The sequence below is a fragment of the Alligator mississippiensis genome, chromosome 10 (assembly GCF_030867095.1).
Source record: "Alligator mississippiensis isolate rAllMis1 chromosome 10, rAllMis1, whole genome shotgun sequence".
NCBI lineage: Eukaryota > Metazoa > Chordata > Crocodylia > Alligatoridae > Alligator > Alligator mississippiensis.
Window position 1 is genome coordinate 77,757,686 of NC_081833.1, and position 20,247 is coordinate 77,777,932.

General features: G+C 49.5%; 2 protein-coding genes across 6 annotated transcripts; both read left to right on the forward strand.

Annotated features, from left to right (window-relative positions):
- Positions 1–341: 341 nt before the first annotated feature.
- Positions 342–6,905, forward strand: TMEM231 (transmembrane protein 231). Its single transcript, XM_014605698.3, has 7 exons — positions 342–498; positions 617–783; positions 1,093–1,221; positions 4,906–5,049; positions 5,323–5,404; positions 5,544–5,649; positions 6,310–6,905. Exons 1-7 carry the CDS (start codon positions 357–359, stop codon positions 6,488–6,490), a joined length of 951 nt encoding a protein of 316 aa, XP_014461184.1. The 5' UTR covers positions 342–356; the 3' UTR covers positions 6,491–6,905.
- Positions 6,906–11,169: 4,264 nt separating this feature from the next.
- LOC102557987 (carbohydrate sulfotransferase 6) lies at positions 11,170–16,414 on the forward strand. 5 transcript variants are annotated; one of them, XM_019483716.2, is made up of 2 exons: positions 11,170–11,245; positions 14,185–16,414. In XM_019483716.2, the coding sequence occupies exons 1-2, from the start codon at positions 11,189–11,191 to the stop codon at positions 15,391–15,393; spliced, it is 1,266 nt and encodes a 421-aa protein (XP_019339261.1). In that variant the 5' UTR covers positions 11,170–11,188; the 3' UTR covers positions 15,394–16,414. The 5 variants fall into 5 exon arrangements, with proteins under 5 accessions (XP_019339261.1, XP_006278269.2, XP_059570020.1 ...); XM_006278207.4 differs by lacking the exon at positions 11,170–11,245 and adding an exon at positions 11,279–11,374; XM_059714037.1 differs by lacking the exon at positions 11,170–11,245 and adding an exon at positions 11,868–12,008.
- Positions 16,415–20,247: the final 3,833 nt, after the last annotated feature.

The following is a 20,247-nucleotide window of genomic DNA, read 5'->3' on the forward strand; positions in this document are numbered from 1 at the left end:
GGAGCTTCCGGCCCACGGTGACCGAGCAACGAGGAGGGGGCGGGGTCGCGACATCCGGGACCGGTGACGCGAGGCGGAGCCAAGCCGCGCCCCGCGGCCACGTGATCCACTTGCTAGTCCCCGCCCCCGGCGTCTGCTGTGGTGACGTTTACTAGTGGACGGTGCCGGTACTGGGCTGACACTGACTGGGCGGGGGGCGGGACTCGGGCGTCCTCAGCTTCAGGCGCTGATTCGCTGCTGGACGTAGGCGCGTTATTATTGGCCGCCGCGCACTGGCCCCGCCCAGCCGGAGCCACGCGCGGATTGGCTCGGTTAGGTCCCCGCGCGCCGGCCGCGGTTGCTATGGCGACGCAGCCATGGGCCGCGTGGAGCTGTTCTCGGAGCCCGCGCAGCGCACGCGGTACCGCGCCGGGCTCTGCTCCGCCGCCGCCCTGGGCCTCGCGCTGCTGGGCGCGCTCACCTACGTGCCGCCGCTGCTCGTGGCCTACCGCAGCCACGGTCCGCGGCCGGGCGGGGCTAGGGTCCGGGTCCGGGGGCCGGGGTGGGGCTGGGTGGTGGGACTGGGCGGGGCGGGGTGGGGTGCCCGCGGCTGCCGGCTGACGGCGCGTCCCCGCAGGACTGTGGCGCACGCAGGCCGCGTACCGCGAGCAGCCGGCCGTCCGCTTCCGCTACGAGGCGCTGCTGCTGGCCACGACGGCGGCGCCAGGCGGCGGCCTGGCCTGGAGCACGTTCCCCGCCTTCAACCGCCTACAGGGAGAGCGCCTGCGCGTCCCGCTCGTCGCGGTGCGTGTGGCGGCGCCGGCCGGGGCCGGGGTGTGCCCGGTTCCCCCGTCCGCTGTCGCCGCAGCCCGGCCAGGCCCCTGGGGTCAGGCTGGGCGCAGGCTGTCACCTGCCGCGGGTGGGAGGTGGCTGCAAGCGCTGCTCTGGGCACAGCCCGCGGGCCTGGCTCGGCTCCAGCCCCTTCCTGCAGGCCGGGGCCATGCATGCTCTTCCCCCTTGGAAATCCTTCCTAGTGTCGAGGGTCTGCCGCTGGGACCGTGCTGGCACCAGCACCAAGGCCAGAGCGTCATTAGGGTTCCTTGTTACTTGCAGACTAGAGAAGAAGATAAGAATCAAGATGGCAAGATGGACCGGTTGCATTTTAAACTGGAGCTTCCTTTGAAGCCAGAGGAGCAAGTGCTTGGCGTGCAGCTCATTCTGACTTTCTCCTACCAACTGCACGTGAGTCCCCGTCTGCCTGTAGTGCTCCTCGGTGCAGAGCCAGCGCCGGCTTCCCAGTAGCAATGATATCAATCAGCGGTTCTCAGCGTTTTTGTACAGGACCCATTTGTGAACATCGATGGCCAGTCCCGACCCAGTTGTGGGGCAGCCGCGGTTTCCCACGTTTTTTTCCTTTTAAAGGAGAATCCATTTTTAAAGCTTGTTCATTACCCTTTCATATATTCTTGTGACCCACTTTTGGTCACACATGTGACCCATGGGTTGAGGAACACTGATCTAAAGTGATAATAACAGAAAAGAGAAGTGATTGCAATACTCTAGTAGGTGAGACTTATGTTACGACTTATTTTTAGAACAGTGAATTTTCATTCTAATTCGCTTTTCCATTTGTACTCCTTTAATGTAAGGCTGTGGTTCTCGACCTTTTTGGAGTCAAGGCACTCCATGTTAGATTCAAAGCAACTTTCAGAAAGTGCCAGCTTTGAATTTCTAGTCATTTTTTGCCTATAGACAGAGCAGTTTTTCTTTTGCAAAGAACTTGGGCCACAACAGGTCAGAACGCTTTTAACACTCTGGATTCCTATTTGAAATCTTTGGGCTTAGCTTGTCAATTGTGTTTGCATGCCTAACAGCGATAACACTGTGTGGCAACCCATGGCACTCGTGAAAGGATCGTGACACCCAGATTGAGAATTACTGATATAAGGGAAGGTACATTTCCATTGGTTGATGAAACTGTCCAAACATGTAGGTTTACACTAGGTTTGCTATATCATTTTGCTACCAAGGAGGGTCCTTTAACACGTGTATAGTCACATCATAATGTTCTGTGATGTGTGGCATCATAAATATTTAATAATTTGAGAAAGGAGCCAATCAGAGCTTGGAGAAGGGCAAGCTGTAAAGTAAGAGTATTGGCCTCAGTGAAGGACTTGGATGATTCCTGAAGTTGTGTCTTAGAGCTTGAGCCCAGGTCAAACGCTTGTGATGGCATTACCAATTACTTGCATCCTCAACATAGCATGTAATCTGTTCTGCCATATTTATGAAGCTTGACCTCAGAAAGTGAGATGTTTTCCCTGGTTTCTGCTTTGTCTAGGAAAAGCGTACAGCTTACGTCTTGCAGATTGTAAAAATTCTTGCTGGAGGCTCATGAATTCAATGCATCTTTTTTAAATAGCTTTTAAGAGATTAAAATTTTAAGTAGGGCTGTCAATTATTAGGGAAGGGACGGGGCAACAAATCAAGGCCCCATGGTGAGGGACGGATTGGAGCAGAGGCTGGGGTGAATGAGGCCCCGGGGCCAGGGTGGGTTGTGGGACGGAGTCATAGGTGGCTTGTTCAGGGGCATGGGGGTGGTGCGATTCCCCGCTGCTGTGTGCTCCCCTGTGGGGAGCATGGGGTGCATGTGCCCCCCAGATTTGTGTATGGGGCAGAAATGGGCTGCAGGCTGGGGCTCTGTTCCCCCCTGCCTTTGCCCTGGGAACTGCACGCTGGCTGTGCCGCATGTCCCTTGCCCACCTGTGGTGGGAGGCACAACATAGTGTCACATGGCTCCTGGGCCAAAGGCAGCAGGCACAGAGCGTCAGCTTACAGTGGGCAGCCTGCCTCTGCCCTGTGCATAAATCTGGGGGACACATGCCTCCCCCACAGGTGTGCACAGCAGCAGGGAGCTCCATCCCTCGTACTTTATGTCCCTGGACAAGCCTCCCACAGCTCTGTCCCATGATGCGCCCTGGCCCTGGGGCCACATTCGCCCCAGCTCCTTCCCCACTCCCTCCCTCACTGTGGGGGCCTCAGTCTGCCCCTCCTGCCCCTTCCCTCTCCCCGTGGCCCCTCCCCTCCAGATTTACTTGCTGGGTGCTGCTCTACACACTGCTGAGTTGCATTCCTGTAGGGTTACCACACTTTGTTTAAAAAAAGAGGGCATTGGTGGGGAGGCAGGTGGTAATATGATTAGTGGGGTGGGGGCAGTGATATGCCCGTGCCCTACCTCTGCCCCTCACTCCCAAGCCACAGCCCTCCCCCCCAGCCCTGCTGCTGTCCCTTACTCCTGACCCACAGTACCTCACATCTGCCAGGGTGTTCGGGGCTGCCCACCCCCGAGGCTCTAAACCCCACACACACACCCCCAGCACCCCACACCTTCACAAATCCCCCCCTCTAACCATACAAAGTACCTGCATAATTTTGAGTTTCTCTGTGCATAATTTTGAGTTTTTAGCAGTGTGATTAAAATCATAATTAATTGCGACTAATTTTTTAGTGCAATTATATTTTTTTGATTGTTTGACAGCCCTAATTTTAAGTATTAACATAAGTTGTATTATGTTCAGAATTTACTTTATGTTCATTTGTTAAAAAAACATAACTTTGTATAGCAAAAATAATTTAAAAAAAATTGATTGTTAATATATATATAGATAGATAGATACACACACATATATCAGCTCTAGTTTTTATTAATCAGTGATTATTTTTCCTTCCTCTCTTTTTTTTCCCCTTCCCAAAAGGACACTAGCTTTGGTTTCCCCTAAGTGAGTTCTGTGGCTCTCTGTAAAATTGGTAATAGCTGTTAGGAATCTTCTGGAACCCCCAGGGGCAATAGGGCTGCACAGGGGACACTGAGAGTACACAGCAGCAAATCAAGTGATCCCTGTGCAACTGACACCAAGAATACAACACAACCTAAGAAAGGGGTGATTATGTTGTTAGAAGCCCCTTATCTTCTTGCCACACTTAGTGGTATGGCAGCTTCTGAACATAAATGGCAAACCATTGCAGAAGCCTGGAACCTCCACAGACCTATTTTTTTGCAATTCTTTCATTTGCTCTTAGATTTTAGAGTCAAGGGGCTATTTTGAGCTGCCTTGACCCATTAAACCAAGGGTGTCACAGGCCAGTATAAATGGAACCCTACATTTCCTCAGATGGCGATGTAGATTTAGCAACTTCTTGCAACTAATCCATGAATAAGTGGATTATTGCTGGCTGCACCTAGTGCAGCGAGGATCAGGAGGTGTGGGGCATTATAGCATTGTAACGTGTTGGACATGAGACAGTATAATACCAGCCTGTGGTAGGGAAAGGCTGGGGTGGGCTTGATACCACCATATTGCTAACTGCAGAGTGACTGGGGTAAGGAAGTGTAGTTAGGCAGTGGGAGGAGTACTTTTCATTCAGTTTCCTAGGCTCAAGGGGCTACGTAGAGGTAAGATTTCCTGGCAACCTTAACTCTGTTCAATGGGAAAAGTGTGGGCAATAATTGGTACCATGTGGGAGGGTCTGACATTCCTCATGCTTGGCTGGTTGTGTCCACAAATATAAGAAGTAGATTTCATGGCCTAAATGAGCCAGCTAGCTGGATGGTTTGCCGTGTCAGAACTGGTCAGGTATTTGCTTTTGTCATCTACTGCGGAGCATCATATTCTCAAACTAGACTTGCACAATTTGGTGGGTTTTATTCTAGAGCTTGTGTAAGGAGCAGTGGAAGTCATTTACTTATAATAACCAAATAAGCGCTATTTTATGAATGTGCTCATGTCTATAATTATCTGACGTTAAAAATAGAAAATATCTCCTTCCTCTCCCTCTACCCCGAAGAAATTTAACAGAATTATAAGGATAGAAAATGTGTATATATTTTTTTCTAAATTCTGTTCTCTCTCCTGTTTTTTGTTTCAGAGGATGTCAACATTTGTGATGCAGAGCATGGCTTTTCTGCAGTCTTTCTCTCCAATTCCAGGGTCCCAGCTCTACGTGAACGGAGACTTGAAATTACAGCAGAGGCAATTACTTAGCCATCGTGGACTAGACACCAGATACAATGTGAGAAGACCCTTTCTTCCCTTTCCCTTTGTTGTTCTTTCTGCATCATAGATGATGCAGAATTAATCCCACACCTTTCCAACCTGAGGTGTGCTTGCTGGGCTGGAGAGTGGGAGAGGGTCTTGTACCTGTTGAGCTATTCAAGCTTAAGCCTGGGCTAATGTTTCCCTAGAGACAGAAATACTTTGTGTAACAAGCTTGGTAGAAGTAATTTCCTAGAGGACGGGCCATAAATGATTTATATCGGCATTAAGGTGTCACATTGTATAACAGGTATCTGTGATCAATGGCACAAGTCCTTTCGCATATGACTATGATCTCACTAACATCATTGCAGCGTATCAGGATAGAAATGGTAAGTTTGTAATAATGAGTACCAACATCGCTGTATTCAACTATGGTTAGCAGATTGGCAGCTGATCATTGAACATTTCCTGCTTTGGTTTACCAGTCTGAAAATCCCTAAACCTGGTTTTCTTTTGTTTTCATTGCAGTAACAACAGTTCTTGCAGATCCCAATCCTGTTTGGCTGATAGGAAGAGCAGCAAATGCACCTTTTATTATTAATGCCACCATTCGGTATCCAGTGGAAGTTATTTTATATCCTTTCATGGTTGCGTGAGCTCTAATGAAGTAACTGAATAGAAGTATACCTGTCCTTAAACCAGTGTCCCACTTAAAGTTTAAGATCATTTCTTCCTGGTCAGACCTTACTGTGCGCATCTTGTTATAGGACAAAAGCACTACAGAGAATGTTTTTTGGAATAATAGAAAGGCTGAATGCCTGCTAAGTTTACCAGGTATTATTTGGGCCCCGGCAAATAGAGCATGCATGTCTGTCAGTTTTTGGATTGTGTGAGTATCTATGTGTTCCTTGACCCCAGGTCAGGACTGGCACTTTATAATTTCATGGTCCTTTATTTGTTTAGTGTCTTAAATTGGAACAAACCAGCATATGTAGTTCCCCTCAAGGGACAAGGCTTTCCCCATATATGTTTTTCTTGCCTGATGATTTGCATTAATTGCTGGCATTTCCAGAGGGGTGCCTTTAGTCTAAAAAGGTTGAGAGCTGGTGACCTACAGCTTTTCTTGCATATCAGTATGATAGACCTTAAGTTATCCTTGCTTCCAAAGTCTCTTATCTGTTATGCAAACTTGCATATACCCAATTTTGTTGCATTTTCATCACTAAGTTTGGCATTTTAGTTGCAGTGTGTAGTTTCAGAAACATATTATTCAATGCTCCTTGACTCTTTTCACATATCAGCCAGGTTTCTGGGAGATGATTAAATTTGCTTGGATCCAGTATGTTAGTATCCTGCTTATTTTTCTTTGGGTGTTTGACAGGATAAAAAAATTTGTGTTCCAGAATCAGGTGCTGACCACAATACCTGTAACATCAGCGTCCTTAACGCCATTGTACAAAGCACACCAGTCCTGAGCAGATACTTGGAGTTCTCTTAACATGCTTGAAGATGAGGAGCTTGGTGAATACCTTCTGGATCGTGTTTGGTTCACACTATTACAGTCTACGACTCTTTTTGTATTCTTTTCTTTGTATACAGTTGACATCAGGCTTATTTGAGAGGACACTGGGATTAGTGTTTCTCATGTTTGTTGACCGTTCAAGAGGAATTGATTCACTTTTGCAGCAAGATTGCATTTCAAAACCCATGCAGATTATGATGGGACCTGCTTTGCTGAAAATTCTATCACCTTTGATTGATTAGCTCACTCAGAATTTGGTTCAAAATGCACCATGAAATAATGGTGAATCACAAGGTAATAATAGCTATGTAAACAACTTGTATTGTCTTTATTTCCTGAATAAATTCACAAATAAGTCCTGAAAAGTATAGTTCTGTCAAGCTTTTATCTGGAGAGTGGAGGCAGAATTTGAAAGTGGGAGGAGAGGTAAAAGGCATACTTTCCAGGAGTTAGTGGCTCTGCATTTTTATTGCACTGATTTGTGAACAAGCTGTATCCATCTCTCAAGTTCTATTGGTGCTTAGTCACGAGCATGGAACATTAATCGGACAGAAACTAGGTTTCTTAAATGCCAAATATTCTGGGTCATGTAACATGAAAGGGTGACTTAATTTTGGATAACTGAAAGCCAAGAGTGGATGTAGGAATGTGGATCATTGGTTTTGGGGTATCTGACTTTTTTTTTTTTTTTTTTAATTCCCCATTCCTGTAGTGCATACAAACATTAGTTGTAGGCCAGGTCTCCGTGGTGCGAAGTACTGTACATGCGCAGAACACACAGATCATCCCTGCCTCCAATAGCTTACTGTCCAGCTGTAAGACAAGACATGACAAAGCGATACAGAAAGGAGTGCAAGGAAAGATTGAGAGGATGTTTGTCAGCAGGATGGACAATGAAAACAGCAGTTTCAGCACACCAGCTGCCTAACTGTTATTACATCTTTTGTAGATGCCACAGGAATGGAGAGCTTAAAAGGAGTGTTTTGAGGGAGGATAAGGATATAGCTTTGCAGGCATTTACACTGAATTCCTCCGAACGTGATAGGAAAAGTGGGAGAAAGTATAGTGTTTGTTAGAAAATGTAATGGGTGAACAATGGAGGCTGGTTCATTGCCTACTGCAGATAGGAGACAGCATCTCAGTAACAGGTAGGTTAGGCTAGGCTGTGAAAAGCCTCAAAGGCAAAGACAAATAGCTTGTGTTTGATTCAATACAAGGGGCGAGTCAGGGGAGGCTGAGAAAGGAATGATGGCTCAGTGTGATAGCCAAGAATCATGACCTTTGCAGGATATTCTGGATGAGTACTAGCAAGGCAAGGCTGCATCTGACAAGGCCAGAGAGGGTGTTACAATAACTGAGGCACAAGATGATACGACTGCATGAAGGTTTTGAATGGTTAGAAAGGAAAGATTAGTGTGTAAGTATGTTACGCGGAAAGAATCAGCATGATTTATGTACAGGCTGGCTAGAAAAAAATGAGAGAAAATTATCTCGAGTATTATCTTAAACTTATGTAACCCTTGCCGGCATGCTAGGCTGGCTGATGTGCCAGATTCTGGATACTGAGGGTGCCAGTAGCCTGAGGAACCAAGAGCGTACCTTGGAGAGGTGCCCCCCCTAAACCTCACTGCCCAAGAATTTACTTTGAGTCCAATAAACAAATGGGTTTCTTTATTATACACAACTGTATACCAAAATGATTAAATCAAGTGAAGAAATATATATATTATCAATAATAAAACCAACAATTTGAATAGAATTTACAACTGCAACAGTAGATGAATAATTCCACCACACTGGGTGGTCCCACTTGCATCAGGCGACCTCAAACGTTACATTCCCCTGGTTATAACGCGTTAAGACGGTTCCCCCCATAACCTGAGTGGCAGTACAGCTTTACTTATGGTCCACCGCTAGGTGGCAGAGGCGAGGCTTCTGCTGCTCCCGGGAAGGTGGACTCTGGTCTTCCTTGGTAACTCAGCAAAAGGAACGTCTCTGATCAGCCGCTGCAGGTAAGAGGCTTCTTTTCCGTGGTTTCCTTCTGAAAAAACACACCTCCAGCAAACACTAGGGGTTTCGTGTCCTGTCTCACACCCATGCAGATTCGGGGTTCTCACAGCTCACTCCCTCTCTGAGCTGTCTCTCCCGCAGCACCTCCACACGCAGACGGGCGATTCTCTGCAGACCTCCCTTTCCCGCCCAAACGGAGACCTTCCCTCTGCAGGCGCCTGATCAGGCAGGTTCTCCCAGCTCGCTTCCCAACCCCACCCCATTCTTTCCCTGGGTACGTGTCTCTGATTGTGTTAGGCCCCAGCTCAAGTCCGGGTTCGTGCCCGGTATGCAAAGGCCAATAAAGATACCAGGGGTGAAAGTATAAATTAGATTTATTGCTAGCAATAAAAGGTGCAAGCGGAATAATCTCACAGAATAAGCACACCAGATATGCAATACTAAGCCCCTTATATACAGGGGTTTGAACCTTCATAAGCATCCTTGTTTGCTAATTGGCTATAAAGGAGAGGCGCAAGGAGTTCTTTACTGAGCATGTCTCTATACCTGTGTTTTAGCTATGTATCTCATTAACATACATATATGTTTCATTAGCATATTTCTTCCCCACCTAGGGGTGTGATTTTTAGTATTTTAATGAGCTCTTTGTCCCAGTACTTCTGATTCTGCTTTTGTTTTCAAGCCTCCTCTATCTAAGACTGTCCGCTCCTTATTGCAGATGGGCATTTATCACATAACATTCACTTTTGCTTAGGCTTTGCATAGTAGTTTCTAGGTCAAACCTCACAATTGCACAGATCCAACCCTGGGCAGGGAATCAGCTTCTCCTGGGATGACTGAGCCACTCCTCTGTCTTGAAGTCCGCTCCCCGCAAGCCTCAGCTTCGTTCCCTTTGCCCGGGGTGGGGGGGGGGGGGACGAGCAGGAGGGACTAATTCTCTGCCCTCCTCTCCAGGCTGGTGTAGCTCCCTGCAACTTCTGCCCCGGCTGCTTTTCCCTCCCTTAGCGTTTATGGCTCCACAGTAGCCAATCAGACCCCTGGGTTTGCAATGAGGGCTCTGGTTACAGTTCAAATCCTCCAGTAAAAAGCATGCATTGTGCACAGCATACCTTCCGTTTGAAAAAAGCTATTGCACTCTGCAAACTTCTTGCTGCCTTTCTTGCAGCATTCTTAGGCCCAGGTCACCAACTCAGCTTGCAGCCAAGCAAGCCTTTGCAGCTGTTACACTTACATGGATCTGAATGATGAGGAGCGGGTGATCTTGTTCAGTGATCAGGGAGGGAGGGACTGGGGCAGGGTGGCACTGAAGAGATGTTTTTAGCCATGTTGAATTTGAACTAAATTCTGGAGAGCCACTAAGAGAGGTGGTGGCGGTGGTTGTTGTTGTTAATAAGTGATCCGGTCTTGTACCCGTGCCCTCCAGAAGGCCCAGCACAGCTTCCAGTAGATGAGAACAGCAGCAGCCTTATACTACCGGTACCGCCTCATGCAGGGCTCTGATGGAAAGAGAAGCTGCCAGGGTATTTAACACGGCTCCCCATGCTGGGAGCTGCGCAGTGCAGTATTGCCTGAGGCGATTGTTTCCCCTCCTCTGCAGAGGCTGTGCCATGATCACCCCGCCCTGGGGGGCTGGTGGCAGTGTGGCCCTGAGGTTTTGTGTTCCTGGGGCAGGCTCTACGTTCCCTCAAACACAGGGTGGGACTCGTACCTGGCCTTTTGATGGGGGGGGGGCATAAAAAAGGGAAGGAGAGGGCAGTGAGACTGAAACGTCTCAAAAGTTTCCCAAAACTGTCTGTGTTGGGGTGCTGCAGCAGTTAAAATGCTGCTGATGCCCAGAGAGGTACAGGAGGAGGTGCGACCTGGCAAACTATGGAAAGGATTAGCAGAGGGGAAGGAGGAGCAGAATAGGGAAAGAAAGGATCTGGGAAGATTGATGGGCTGGGCTGGGAGCCATTTGAGTAAAGTGGGAAGAAGAACTAGGGTGGAGAATGAAGATCAGGCAAGGAGCTGGGGGAGTAGCTGGCATGGAGCGGGAAAGGGTCCTATGCGCATCTTTTGTAAAAAGGGATTCTTGGTTGTAGCTGTGTTGGTCTAAGGACATAGGTAGGAAAGGTTCTTCGGGTAGATGTGATGTCTTTTATTAGACCAACTAAATAGTTGGAAAACATGTTCTTTGCAAGCTTTTGGGCACAGATGCCCTTCTTCAGGCATAGGGAGACTGCTGGTGTTAATGCCTGAAAAAGGGCGTTAGTGCCTGAAAGCTTGCAAAGAACATTTTTTCCAGTTGTTTAGTTGGTCTAATAAAAGATATCACATCTACCCAAAAAACCTTTGCCCTCTGTAAAAATGCTCTCACCATGGAGCTGCAGCCTTGACAGTCAGGAAATGCCCCAAACTAGGCTGCAGGGTCAAGCACTGAAGAGTCTTTCAAGGGAGCTTTGTCTGTGCTCCTCTGCTGCTTGTTTGAGATCCTGCTGTCCCACTGTCTGTTCCTTTCAGAGGGCAAGTGCGTGATTTCGCTGTCATGGGATTAAGGCTTAATGTTTTGGAAACCACTGTCCGTGCAACGAGAAGTGGGAAGGGACTCTGTTGCGATGGAAAAGAAACCAGAAGATAGGTTAGTGCTCTTAACAAAGCACACATGCTCGTTGCCTGCGGTGCAGGGGTTTTGGCAGCCACCCACAGACGGATTTTGCAGGTTGGAAATGCATCAGTTGTTTGGAATTTGGATTCCTGGCTCGGCCGCTCCTCCCCGCCTTTGCCCACACGTTGAGCGCGGGCCGCGTCCGCAGAGGAGAGCCTGCCCGGGCCGGGACTGCGCTCCTAGGTCGGTGTTTTGAGTCCGCGGGTCCCGGCTGGCTGCAGCGGCCGCCCCGGCGCCCTGTGGCTGGTCTCCTCCCCAGCGTTGCTGCCCACCTCGCGGCGTGGCCGCAGACCGGGGCTGCGCGGCGGGGAAGTATTTCCTGTGGGTGTTTACACCCGTCACGTTCCGGCTGGCTCGGAGCTCTCCCCGTCCAGCGCGGCGGGGTCGTAGAAGGTCCGGGTCGCGGGGCTCCGGCGGTGCCGCCCCGGGCGTGAGCCGGCCCCCTTGTGCCGTCCCGCGGCCGAGCCCCTCGGGCTGCGGGCAGCGGCGCGGGCAGCTCCCGGCGCGCTGCCCCGCTGGTGCCGGATGCCGGCAGCCTAGCTTTGCTCTGCGCCCCGGCCCGCCTCGCCCCGGAGTCCCGCGCCCGTTACAGCCGCGTGCGCGCGGGGCCGTTGCTGGAGGGGAGGAGCGGGCCGGGCCGGGCCGGGCCGCCTGTGCAGTGCGTGCGCGGCCTGGGGGCGGGGGCCGCTGCCTCGGGATCGGCCCCTCGCCCGCTCCTCCCGCCGCCGCCGGCCGCGGCCACGTCTGAAAGCGGCTCATTGTCTCGGCGCGCAAGTCGGAGCCGCGTCGGCAGCAGCGCCCGGAGGCGGCCGCGCAGGTACGGGGGCCGGGGCCGGGCGGCATGGGGCCCGGCGCCGCCCCGCTCCGCCTCGCCCCGCTTCCCCCGCCCGGGGACCCACGGGGGGCTCCGGCCCGGCGCCGCGGGGCGGGGCGGGGCGGGAAGGGCCTTGGCCCCGGGGGTCCGCGCAGCGCGGGTCTCGGCGAAGGGGCCGGGAGCAGGCGGGCTCGGCTCAGCCCGTCCCGTCCCGTCCCGCCCCGCCCGCGGCCCGGCTGCGAGCGGCGCTGAGCCGGCAGGTCCCTTGCGTGTGTCCGCCCGCCCGCTCCCACCCGCCGGGAGGGGCCGGGGCCGGGGCCGGGGCCGGGGCCGGCTCGCGGCCTGGCGGCGGGGCGGCTCCCAGCCGGGCTGGGTTTCGGGCCGTGTCTGTCCCGGGGCCGGGCGCGGAGACCCGCTCTCGGACGCCGCCCGGGCCCGGAACGCTGCTTTGGGCCGACCCGGAGCCGGAGCGACCCTGCCGCTCGGGCTGCCGGGGCTGGGGCTGGGGCCGCTGCCTGCTCCGCTCCTTTGTGCTGCCCTTCCTGGTGTGCCGCGGCCGCTTGGCTGCCCCGGACCTGGGGCTCGAGCTTTTCGGCAACTTGGAGCAGTTCCCTTGAAGTGAAGGGCATCCCGAAGTGGAGGCTGCAGCACTGCTGAAGGAAAAAGGACTTGTGCAACACCACCACCACCTGGTGACTGGACCCAACAACCCGGGCCTGGATCCCAGGCTACTTACTGCAGGCAAGAAGGTCCCGTAATCCTGCTCGTGAATGCATCACCGAGCAGTAGAAAAATCTTCCTGGTTTGGTTGTTCGGTTCCTTGCTCCACTGCTCTGCTTCTGAGCGTAGTCAGCACAGAGACAGGCTCCACAGGTCTGAATGCAGCCCACGGTGCAGGTGTGCCCTTAATGTGGTTTGAATGGGTGTTCCTTGACGACCGAAGACTTCTCCGGTAGTACAGAGACAAGGAGTCGGCTGGCAGGGCAGGGCAGGACAGGGCAGACGTGACTTCCAAAGTCTGGCTCTTGGTTTCGCCATGACAGTCTTCACTCTCAGGTGCCAGCTGGAAAGACGAGGTTGTAGGCGGGCTCGTCTGCAGCCCAGCAGAGGCTGACTGATCAGAATGGAGCAGCGGCTCTGCTCCGTAACACTGAAACTGGTTTACTGCTTAAAAACCACGCGTGTTCTTACCAGCCTAGTCTTGGGAATTAGGACTGTGTTGAAATTTGTTGTACATACGGGGAATGTAGGATATGGCTTGTTGGTGCAGCTTTGAAATTACTAGAGGAAGGAGCTCCTCATCCTCGGCCCCTGCGTAAAGGTCAGCTGTTTACCAAGTAACCTGGTTCCTCAAATGTTGTGTGTGCAGACTGCAGTGGAGGCCCCTCTGCCAGCAAGCTCCAGTGTGGACACAGCTCTCCTGGCAGGAGGCAGCTTCTGCTGCAGAACCTCTGCTGTTGGCTTGCTCCTCGGGGCAAAAAAAATCCTTCTGCTGGCAAAGTGGTGTCCACGCCAGGGCAGGTGGCCCTTTTGTGCTGCCTCTGATAGTTAAAGGAGCAGGAGCCCTAGCAGTGTAAAAGTCCCCACAGTCCCTTGGGGTTTTCCTTAGCTGGTGCCTCATGGTCCATTGCCCCTGTGAGAAGCAGCAGTGGAAAGGCATTAAAGGGCAATGTGTGGAGTTCCAGGTTGGTGCCAGCTGAACCGACCCATGTGGGGAAGGATGCATGTATGCAGCAAGATTAGGACTTGAAGCCAGGTGGTGAAATGCTCTGACTCTTGAACTGGAGCTAGACCCATGCACTGTGGCAGTGCCCATCGAATGTGTCCTGTGAATGCCCCTTGCTCCCTGCCTGTGCTGTGCTTTTACCTAGCCTGCTCTGTAGGTAGTTCTGGAGGCCAACAGTGGCTTGCACCCTCCAGTTGCTAGAGCTTCCGGTGGCTCCACTCACTCAGCAGCTGCTCCAGCTCCACGCAGACTGCACCTTGGGAAGGCACCAGCTGCTGACGGCAGCGCAGCGGCCCAAAGGAGGCACGCTGGCATTGATGGCTGCTGGGTGGTAGCAGAAGGGGGGGTGACACTGCTTGCTGGGCATTTTGCTCGTTGTATTTTGTCACTTGTTCTCCAGGAGTCTTGACTTGGTACCAAGTACTAAGCTGTGTTTTCCTAACTTTTTTCTAGGGTATTGACTGCTTTTTTTCATTGAGTATGGCAAGGCTTCGGGTTTCAAGCACCGTGGTTGTGATTTTCATTATGATTCAGACTGGATTATTACTGTTCATGTATGCTCGGCACAGTAGCTTCCTGCCTCACTCTGAAGAAAAGCCATCTCAGGTTCACATCCTCATTCTCTCCTCCTGGCGATCGGGATCTTCCTTCGTTGGCCAGCTCTTCAGCCAGCATCCTGATGTCTTCTACCTGATGGAGCCTGCCTGGCACGTGTGGGTAACTATGTACCAGAATAGTGCCAAAGTCTTACACATGGCAGTACGAGACCTAGTCAGGTCTGTCTTTTTGTGCGACATGTCCGTGTTTGATGCATACATGCCTTGGAAGCGAAATTTGTCCGATCTCTTCCAGTGGGCAGTGAGTCGGGCTCTCTGCTCTGCTCCTGCCTGTGATTCCTTTCAACGCGTGGATATTACAAATGAAATGGCCTGCAAGACTCTTTGTGGCAAATACCCATTCAGCAAAGTAGAGGAAGCTTGTAAAACCTACAGTCATGTTGTCATCAAGGAGGTCCGATTCTTTGATCTGAAAGTTCTGTACCCGCTTTTTACTGACCCCTCCTTGAACCTCAAAATCATTCACTTGGTGCGTGACCCCAGGGCTGTAGTTAAGTCACGAGAACAATCTGTAAAAGCCTTAGCCCGTGACAGTGGAATAGTTCTGAACACCAATGGCACTAAAGTGGAGGACAGCAAATACCTAGTCATGCAGGAAATTTGTAGAAGTCATGTGCAAATTTATGAAACAGCTACTCAAAAACCTCCCAAGTTCCTAAAAAATCGTTATTTGATGATCCGTTTTGAAGACCTCGTAAGAGATCCCCTGTCAGAAATCTCAGAAATGTATAAATTTGCAGATCTCAGTTTGACCCCCAGGCTTGAAAGCTGGATTTATAATATTACACATGGACAAGGACCAGGAAAGAAAAAGGAAGCCTTTAAAATCACCTCCCGTGATGCAGTCAATGTTTCTCAGGCCTGGAGAAATGTTCTTTCCTTCCAGAAAATTAAGAAAATACAAGAAGTCTGCAGAGGTGCTATAAACATGCTTGGCTATCAACTAGTGGATTCAGAAAAAGAACAGAAAGATTTGTCATTGGATTTAGTATTGCCAAGGCGAAGAAACCAGTTCACCTGGTCATCATTCAATACAAAGAACTAAGAAAGTTACCTTGTGAGATTTTGTTGGAAGTTTTATCTACTATGTGATGTGTAGATAACTTGCAAAGATGTGACTGTTGATTTTAATTCTGGCCCTAGCTGCTGTTTCTCCAAGTAATGGAAACATTTCTTTTGCAGAGTCTCACACTGCAGAATGTGGGGGGAAAAAATAAATGCAGCAAGAAACTTGTCAGTGTGCAGACTTATGGCTGAGACGAGTTGGTCTGAATGTTGTCTAGTTAAGATCATGCGGAGGTTAAGCTACACCTTTCAACGGTGAATTAATGGAAAGGAAAAGACTTCTAATTATTTATTGCCAATATTACAACTTTTAGATGTTGCATTAAGCATTTTGAGAATGTTATTATCATCTCCAAATTTGATGTCAAGGAAATGATTGTGACAGAAACTTCCCACTTACTTCACACTTAGTGTTCCCGGTATCCCCTGATCTGCAACTTTATTAGAAGATCTATTACACAGCTGTGTTTTTTGAAAACTTGTCTTACCCTTTTAATTTGTTTTCATTTTCAGTAACAGAAATCCTTGAAGAAACTGGACTACTACTAACTAAATTATTTTGGTTCAATTGTGAAAGCAGCACCTTGATTTTGCTAGTAACTTTCCCTGTGCTTCTGACGAGTAGGATCCTCCTTAGGCATTTCTGCGAGTGACCAGAGAGTTTTGCATGAGAGTATAAAATCCCAAAGCATAAAATTAGGACAAGTGGAATCATTATGGCAGCCTAGTAAGACCAACTGGGTTATTTGCTCCAGCCTCTAATTCCATGATATAGAATAGGAATGTTTTTGCTCTTAGAGTCTAACTCAAAGGGTTTTTTTTAAATAACTCTACTTGTAGCACTGAATAGTTAATAATTAATTAAAATCACCAACAGATTTAAGATGTCTGCCTTGGACATCTTGAACGTCTGCCTTGGAAACGTGGGTGTTATTTATACTGCTGTATAAGATTATTCGGTACAAACAGGTTTCAAAGTAGAAATAAAGATTTTTTTTTAACCCTCTGCATCTCACGATGGACAGTAGCTTATCCTCCATTGACTCAGTATTGAATATACACTTAATAGGAATGGAGAAAAGTCATTGTACTGTTGGTTCTGGAAATGGGTAAAGCAAATCCTCACTGACGCGATGTAACTGGCTGGGTCCCAAACCACTTGCTTCTCCATGACAGGGATCCACACACCTCTTTCCTTTGATCCTCACATCTATGTCATCTGCAGCACAGTGTCAGGTGTGGGTGGTTCAGCCTTGGGGTCATCTGACATGTCCTAAAAGAAAAAGGGAAAGCAAACAAACCCTCAGCAGCCAGCAAGATGCCTGCCTTCCTCCCAGGGACCTCTGGCAAGCCATGATTCAGTTCAGCACCCTCAGGCAAGTATAAAAAGTAAAAGCTCTGACTGGCCCCTCTTTGTCCCGAGGAACTCAAGCCAGCAGCAGCACAAGGAGCCCTGAGCTGCAGCTTTGAAGGCCTGTTTCTCCCCTGTACTTTAACATGGGCAGTAAGGAGGGAGCAGGACCCTTCGTTGCAAAGGCTGATGCGTGAATCAAGTCTGCAGGGTGAGACAGAAGAAGACCCTAGAGCATGTGACACTGAGCATCCTCTGGCACAAGGCCATTCCCATGCATTCTAAAAAGCTTGGCTGTGTTTTTAACTTAGAGAATGAAGCAGTTTTAATATTTCTTCTTGCTTTGCAAGCTCTTTTCCTTGCACATAGCATAGCATGAGAGATGAGACGCATGTGTGGATGACATGTCTGGATGATGATGTACATGCCTGATGATGATGAGACACGTGTCCGGATTTAAATACGCTACACGAGAAACTGTGTATGGAGAAAAAAATGGAGAAATCAATTTTTTTAGAAAGAATGTGTCCTCAAGTTATCTTCCTATTCAGATGGTGACTGATTACACTTATGTCAATGATAAAGACTTGTCCATACATACATTCTCAGAGCTCAGTATATGTGAGGTTTACTGTGGAGTTATGTGTGGATGCTGAAGCTTTTATGCTGATAATCTTTCAGAGGTGCCTCTGAGGTCCTGCTCCTCCATGTTGGTTCTGTCTCTAAAGAACAGTGGGGCTGGGTGGGGGCGGAAGGCTTTGAGTCTTTGATGCCCTCGGGGGACGGATGCATTTTAGACCCATAAAAAATGGAATGGGGGTCAGACCCCTTTGAATTTTAAGTGTGGGTATTCACATACTTTTGGTTGATCCTAGTAATTTTTCACAGATCCTTTAGACAGTCTGAATCCCCAGGGGTCCACGGACACGGGTTGAAAACCACTGCTGTAGAGGCTGCTGCTTAATGGGGTGTGGAGCACCATTTTTTTACAGAGGAAGAGCTCATTTCTGGAGTTAGGAAGGGGCACAGGCAGGCCCTGTGCTGTTGCTGGGGGAGGGCTGTCGTGGAAACACACACAGAGTACTTTTGGGTCAGGTCAGCAGAAGCTTTTATTCAAAAGAAACTACAGCTGTAGGGGGAGTTCCAAAGTGACATGGATTTCCCAAGCACTTGGAAGGGGTCCCCCCCCAAGAGCAAAATCAGGAGGCTTATATACTTTTTAACAGTCGCTTACAACTCACGTGATCATATAGTGAAATTAGCATGAAAAGCGGCTATAATATTACTTCATTATTTCTTTGCTGTTATCAGGATGGGAATTATGGGGGAGATAGGGTTAGTTCACAAACCTCCTTCTTGCACCTGGAAATCTACTTTGTACATACTTTTTTTTTTTTTCTACCTTCAAGGCCGCGGTGAGCGAAGCATTTGCAGAAGAGTTACAAAGAACAAACACTTGCCCTTATCTGTTCTACTGTACCGAGCCAGCAATTCTACACAAAGCGGTTATGTCATCTTATAACTAAAATAATCAAAGTTTAAGGCATATATATTTTCTGATTCCACAGGGCTTTATCCTTTTATGCCAGGACCACATTGGTGGGGTGCGAGGTACCTTTGTTTTGGGGGACAGGGAGGCACAGCTGGTGAGATTTGTAGCACTTCATGTTTCTGAGGGAAACTGATGCAGGAATATGGGGAACCTTGTTTCTGATAAGACGTTGCTGACAAGGTTTGGAGCAGTTGCCCTTTTGGGAGGGGGGGAGATGCTATTAAAGGGCAATGCTCTATTTAATGTTGTAAAACACATTTTCAAACTGGAGGATTTAAATGCTGTGACAACTTAAAGATGGAGGGTTTGCATCAAAGTGGCCTGGCCTACATGGACAGTGGAGTAGAAATGCCAGGCAAAAGTAGCCATCCTTGTTCTGTAGCGCCCTCCTGTAGCAGAATGCTGCTGGCTGTGATATGTTTTCACGGGGAAGCTGCCAGTAACCCACTGGAGGGATGTTCAATGTCTGATTTTGTTGCAGTGGCATAACTGAGGTATTTGTTGGTTCTGAAATGTCTTCTGGTCCCTATTGCCAATGCAACATGGTTACTGCAGGTACAAATGCACCTTCTGGTCCCTGTTATGGGCAGAATGTTGCTACCAGTGGCACAGGGGCATCTTCTGGTCTATATTACCTCTAGGATGTTACTGCTGAGGGTACTTGGGTATTTTGTCTCTTGTTGCTGCAGCCTTGGATTAACATCAGAATCAGGACTCCTTTTTTTTCTGAGACTTAAGATGAACAGTGCTGTCTTTTCCTGTTGTTCTGAATACCTGCTTCCTGGTTGCTTTAGGCTTCTGCTTTGCCCTTTCCCAAGCCAAAATGCACCTGGAAAGGCAGATGCTGGGCAAGGGTGAGTCCTGCTCCATAGAGACCCAGAATGTTGAAGCCTTGCCTGCCCACTTCAGTTTTAAACTTGCCCTGGCTCCCACAAGCTTCACTTTGTTTCTTGAAGTCATCTCCTCTGAAATGGACAGACTTATCAGGGTAAGTGGGGAGAGCCTTAAAACTCAAAATTTTCCTTTTTTTAATGGCAAGGTAAGTTAGACTGAAAAAATCAGGGAAAACATAAGTACTTAGTGGAAAAAGCAAGATCCTTTACCAACCTACCCCAAACCATTCAGCTCCTCCCTTGCATATTACAATTAGAGGAGAATAGCCTTGGAGAATGTCGAGAATTCCCCCTACCCTAGTCATCTTTCCCAAAATGTAAGCATAGACCAGGATATTCAGTATAAAATAAAATCTACCAGTGCTGCCTTTGCACGTCTCCAAAATCATGTCTTCAATGCTTGTGACATCAGGACCCAAACCAAACATCTTTTTTACCAGGGTGCTGTCATCTCTACCCTATTGTATGGTTGTGAAACCCAGACAGTGTGTCAGAAGTACCTGAAAGCCTTGGAATGGCACCGCCAGCGATACCTTTGGAACATCCTTCATATTGGCAGGCCAGAAGAGCAAAGGCCTGTGTTCTGGCTCAAGCAAACACTATGAGCATTGAAACCATGCTTATACAGCACCAGCTCGGTTGGACAGGCATGTCATGGGGTTTTCTGACAACCGGCTCCCAAAACAGTTCCTTTACTCCTAACTCGCCAATGGTCGCTGCCCTAGGGGTGGGGAGAAGAGATTCCAGCACACACTGAAGGCCAAGCTGAAGAAGTGCGGTATGAACACGAGTACCCGGGGAACTCGAGCACTGATCGTCCTCAGGGATGCTGTGAAGTACAACAGAGCGTCGACTATGTCCCAGGGAAGCTGGGGTTGCAGGAGGGCCCCAGGCCAAAGGAGAGCCCCACTTACCTCTCGCAGAGCCCGAAGAGCCGGAGGAGACGCGCGCGGCGGAACGGCTGCGGAGGGTGATTAGCCGCGCGTATATTCAGCTGCGGCCGAGCAGCGTGGGCAGGAGACGCGCCCGGCAGAGATC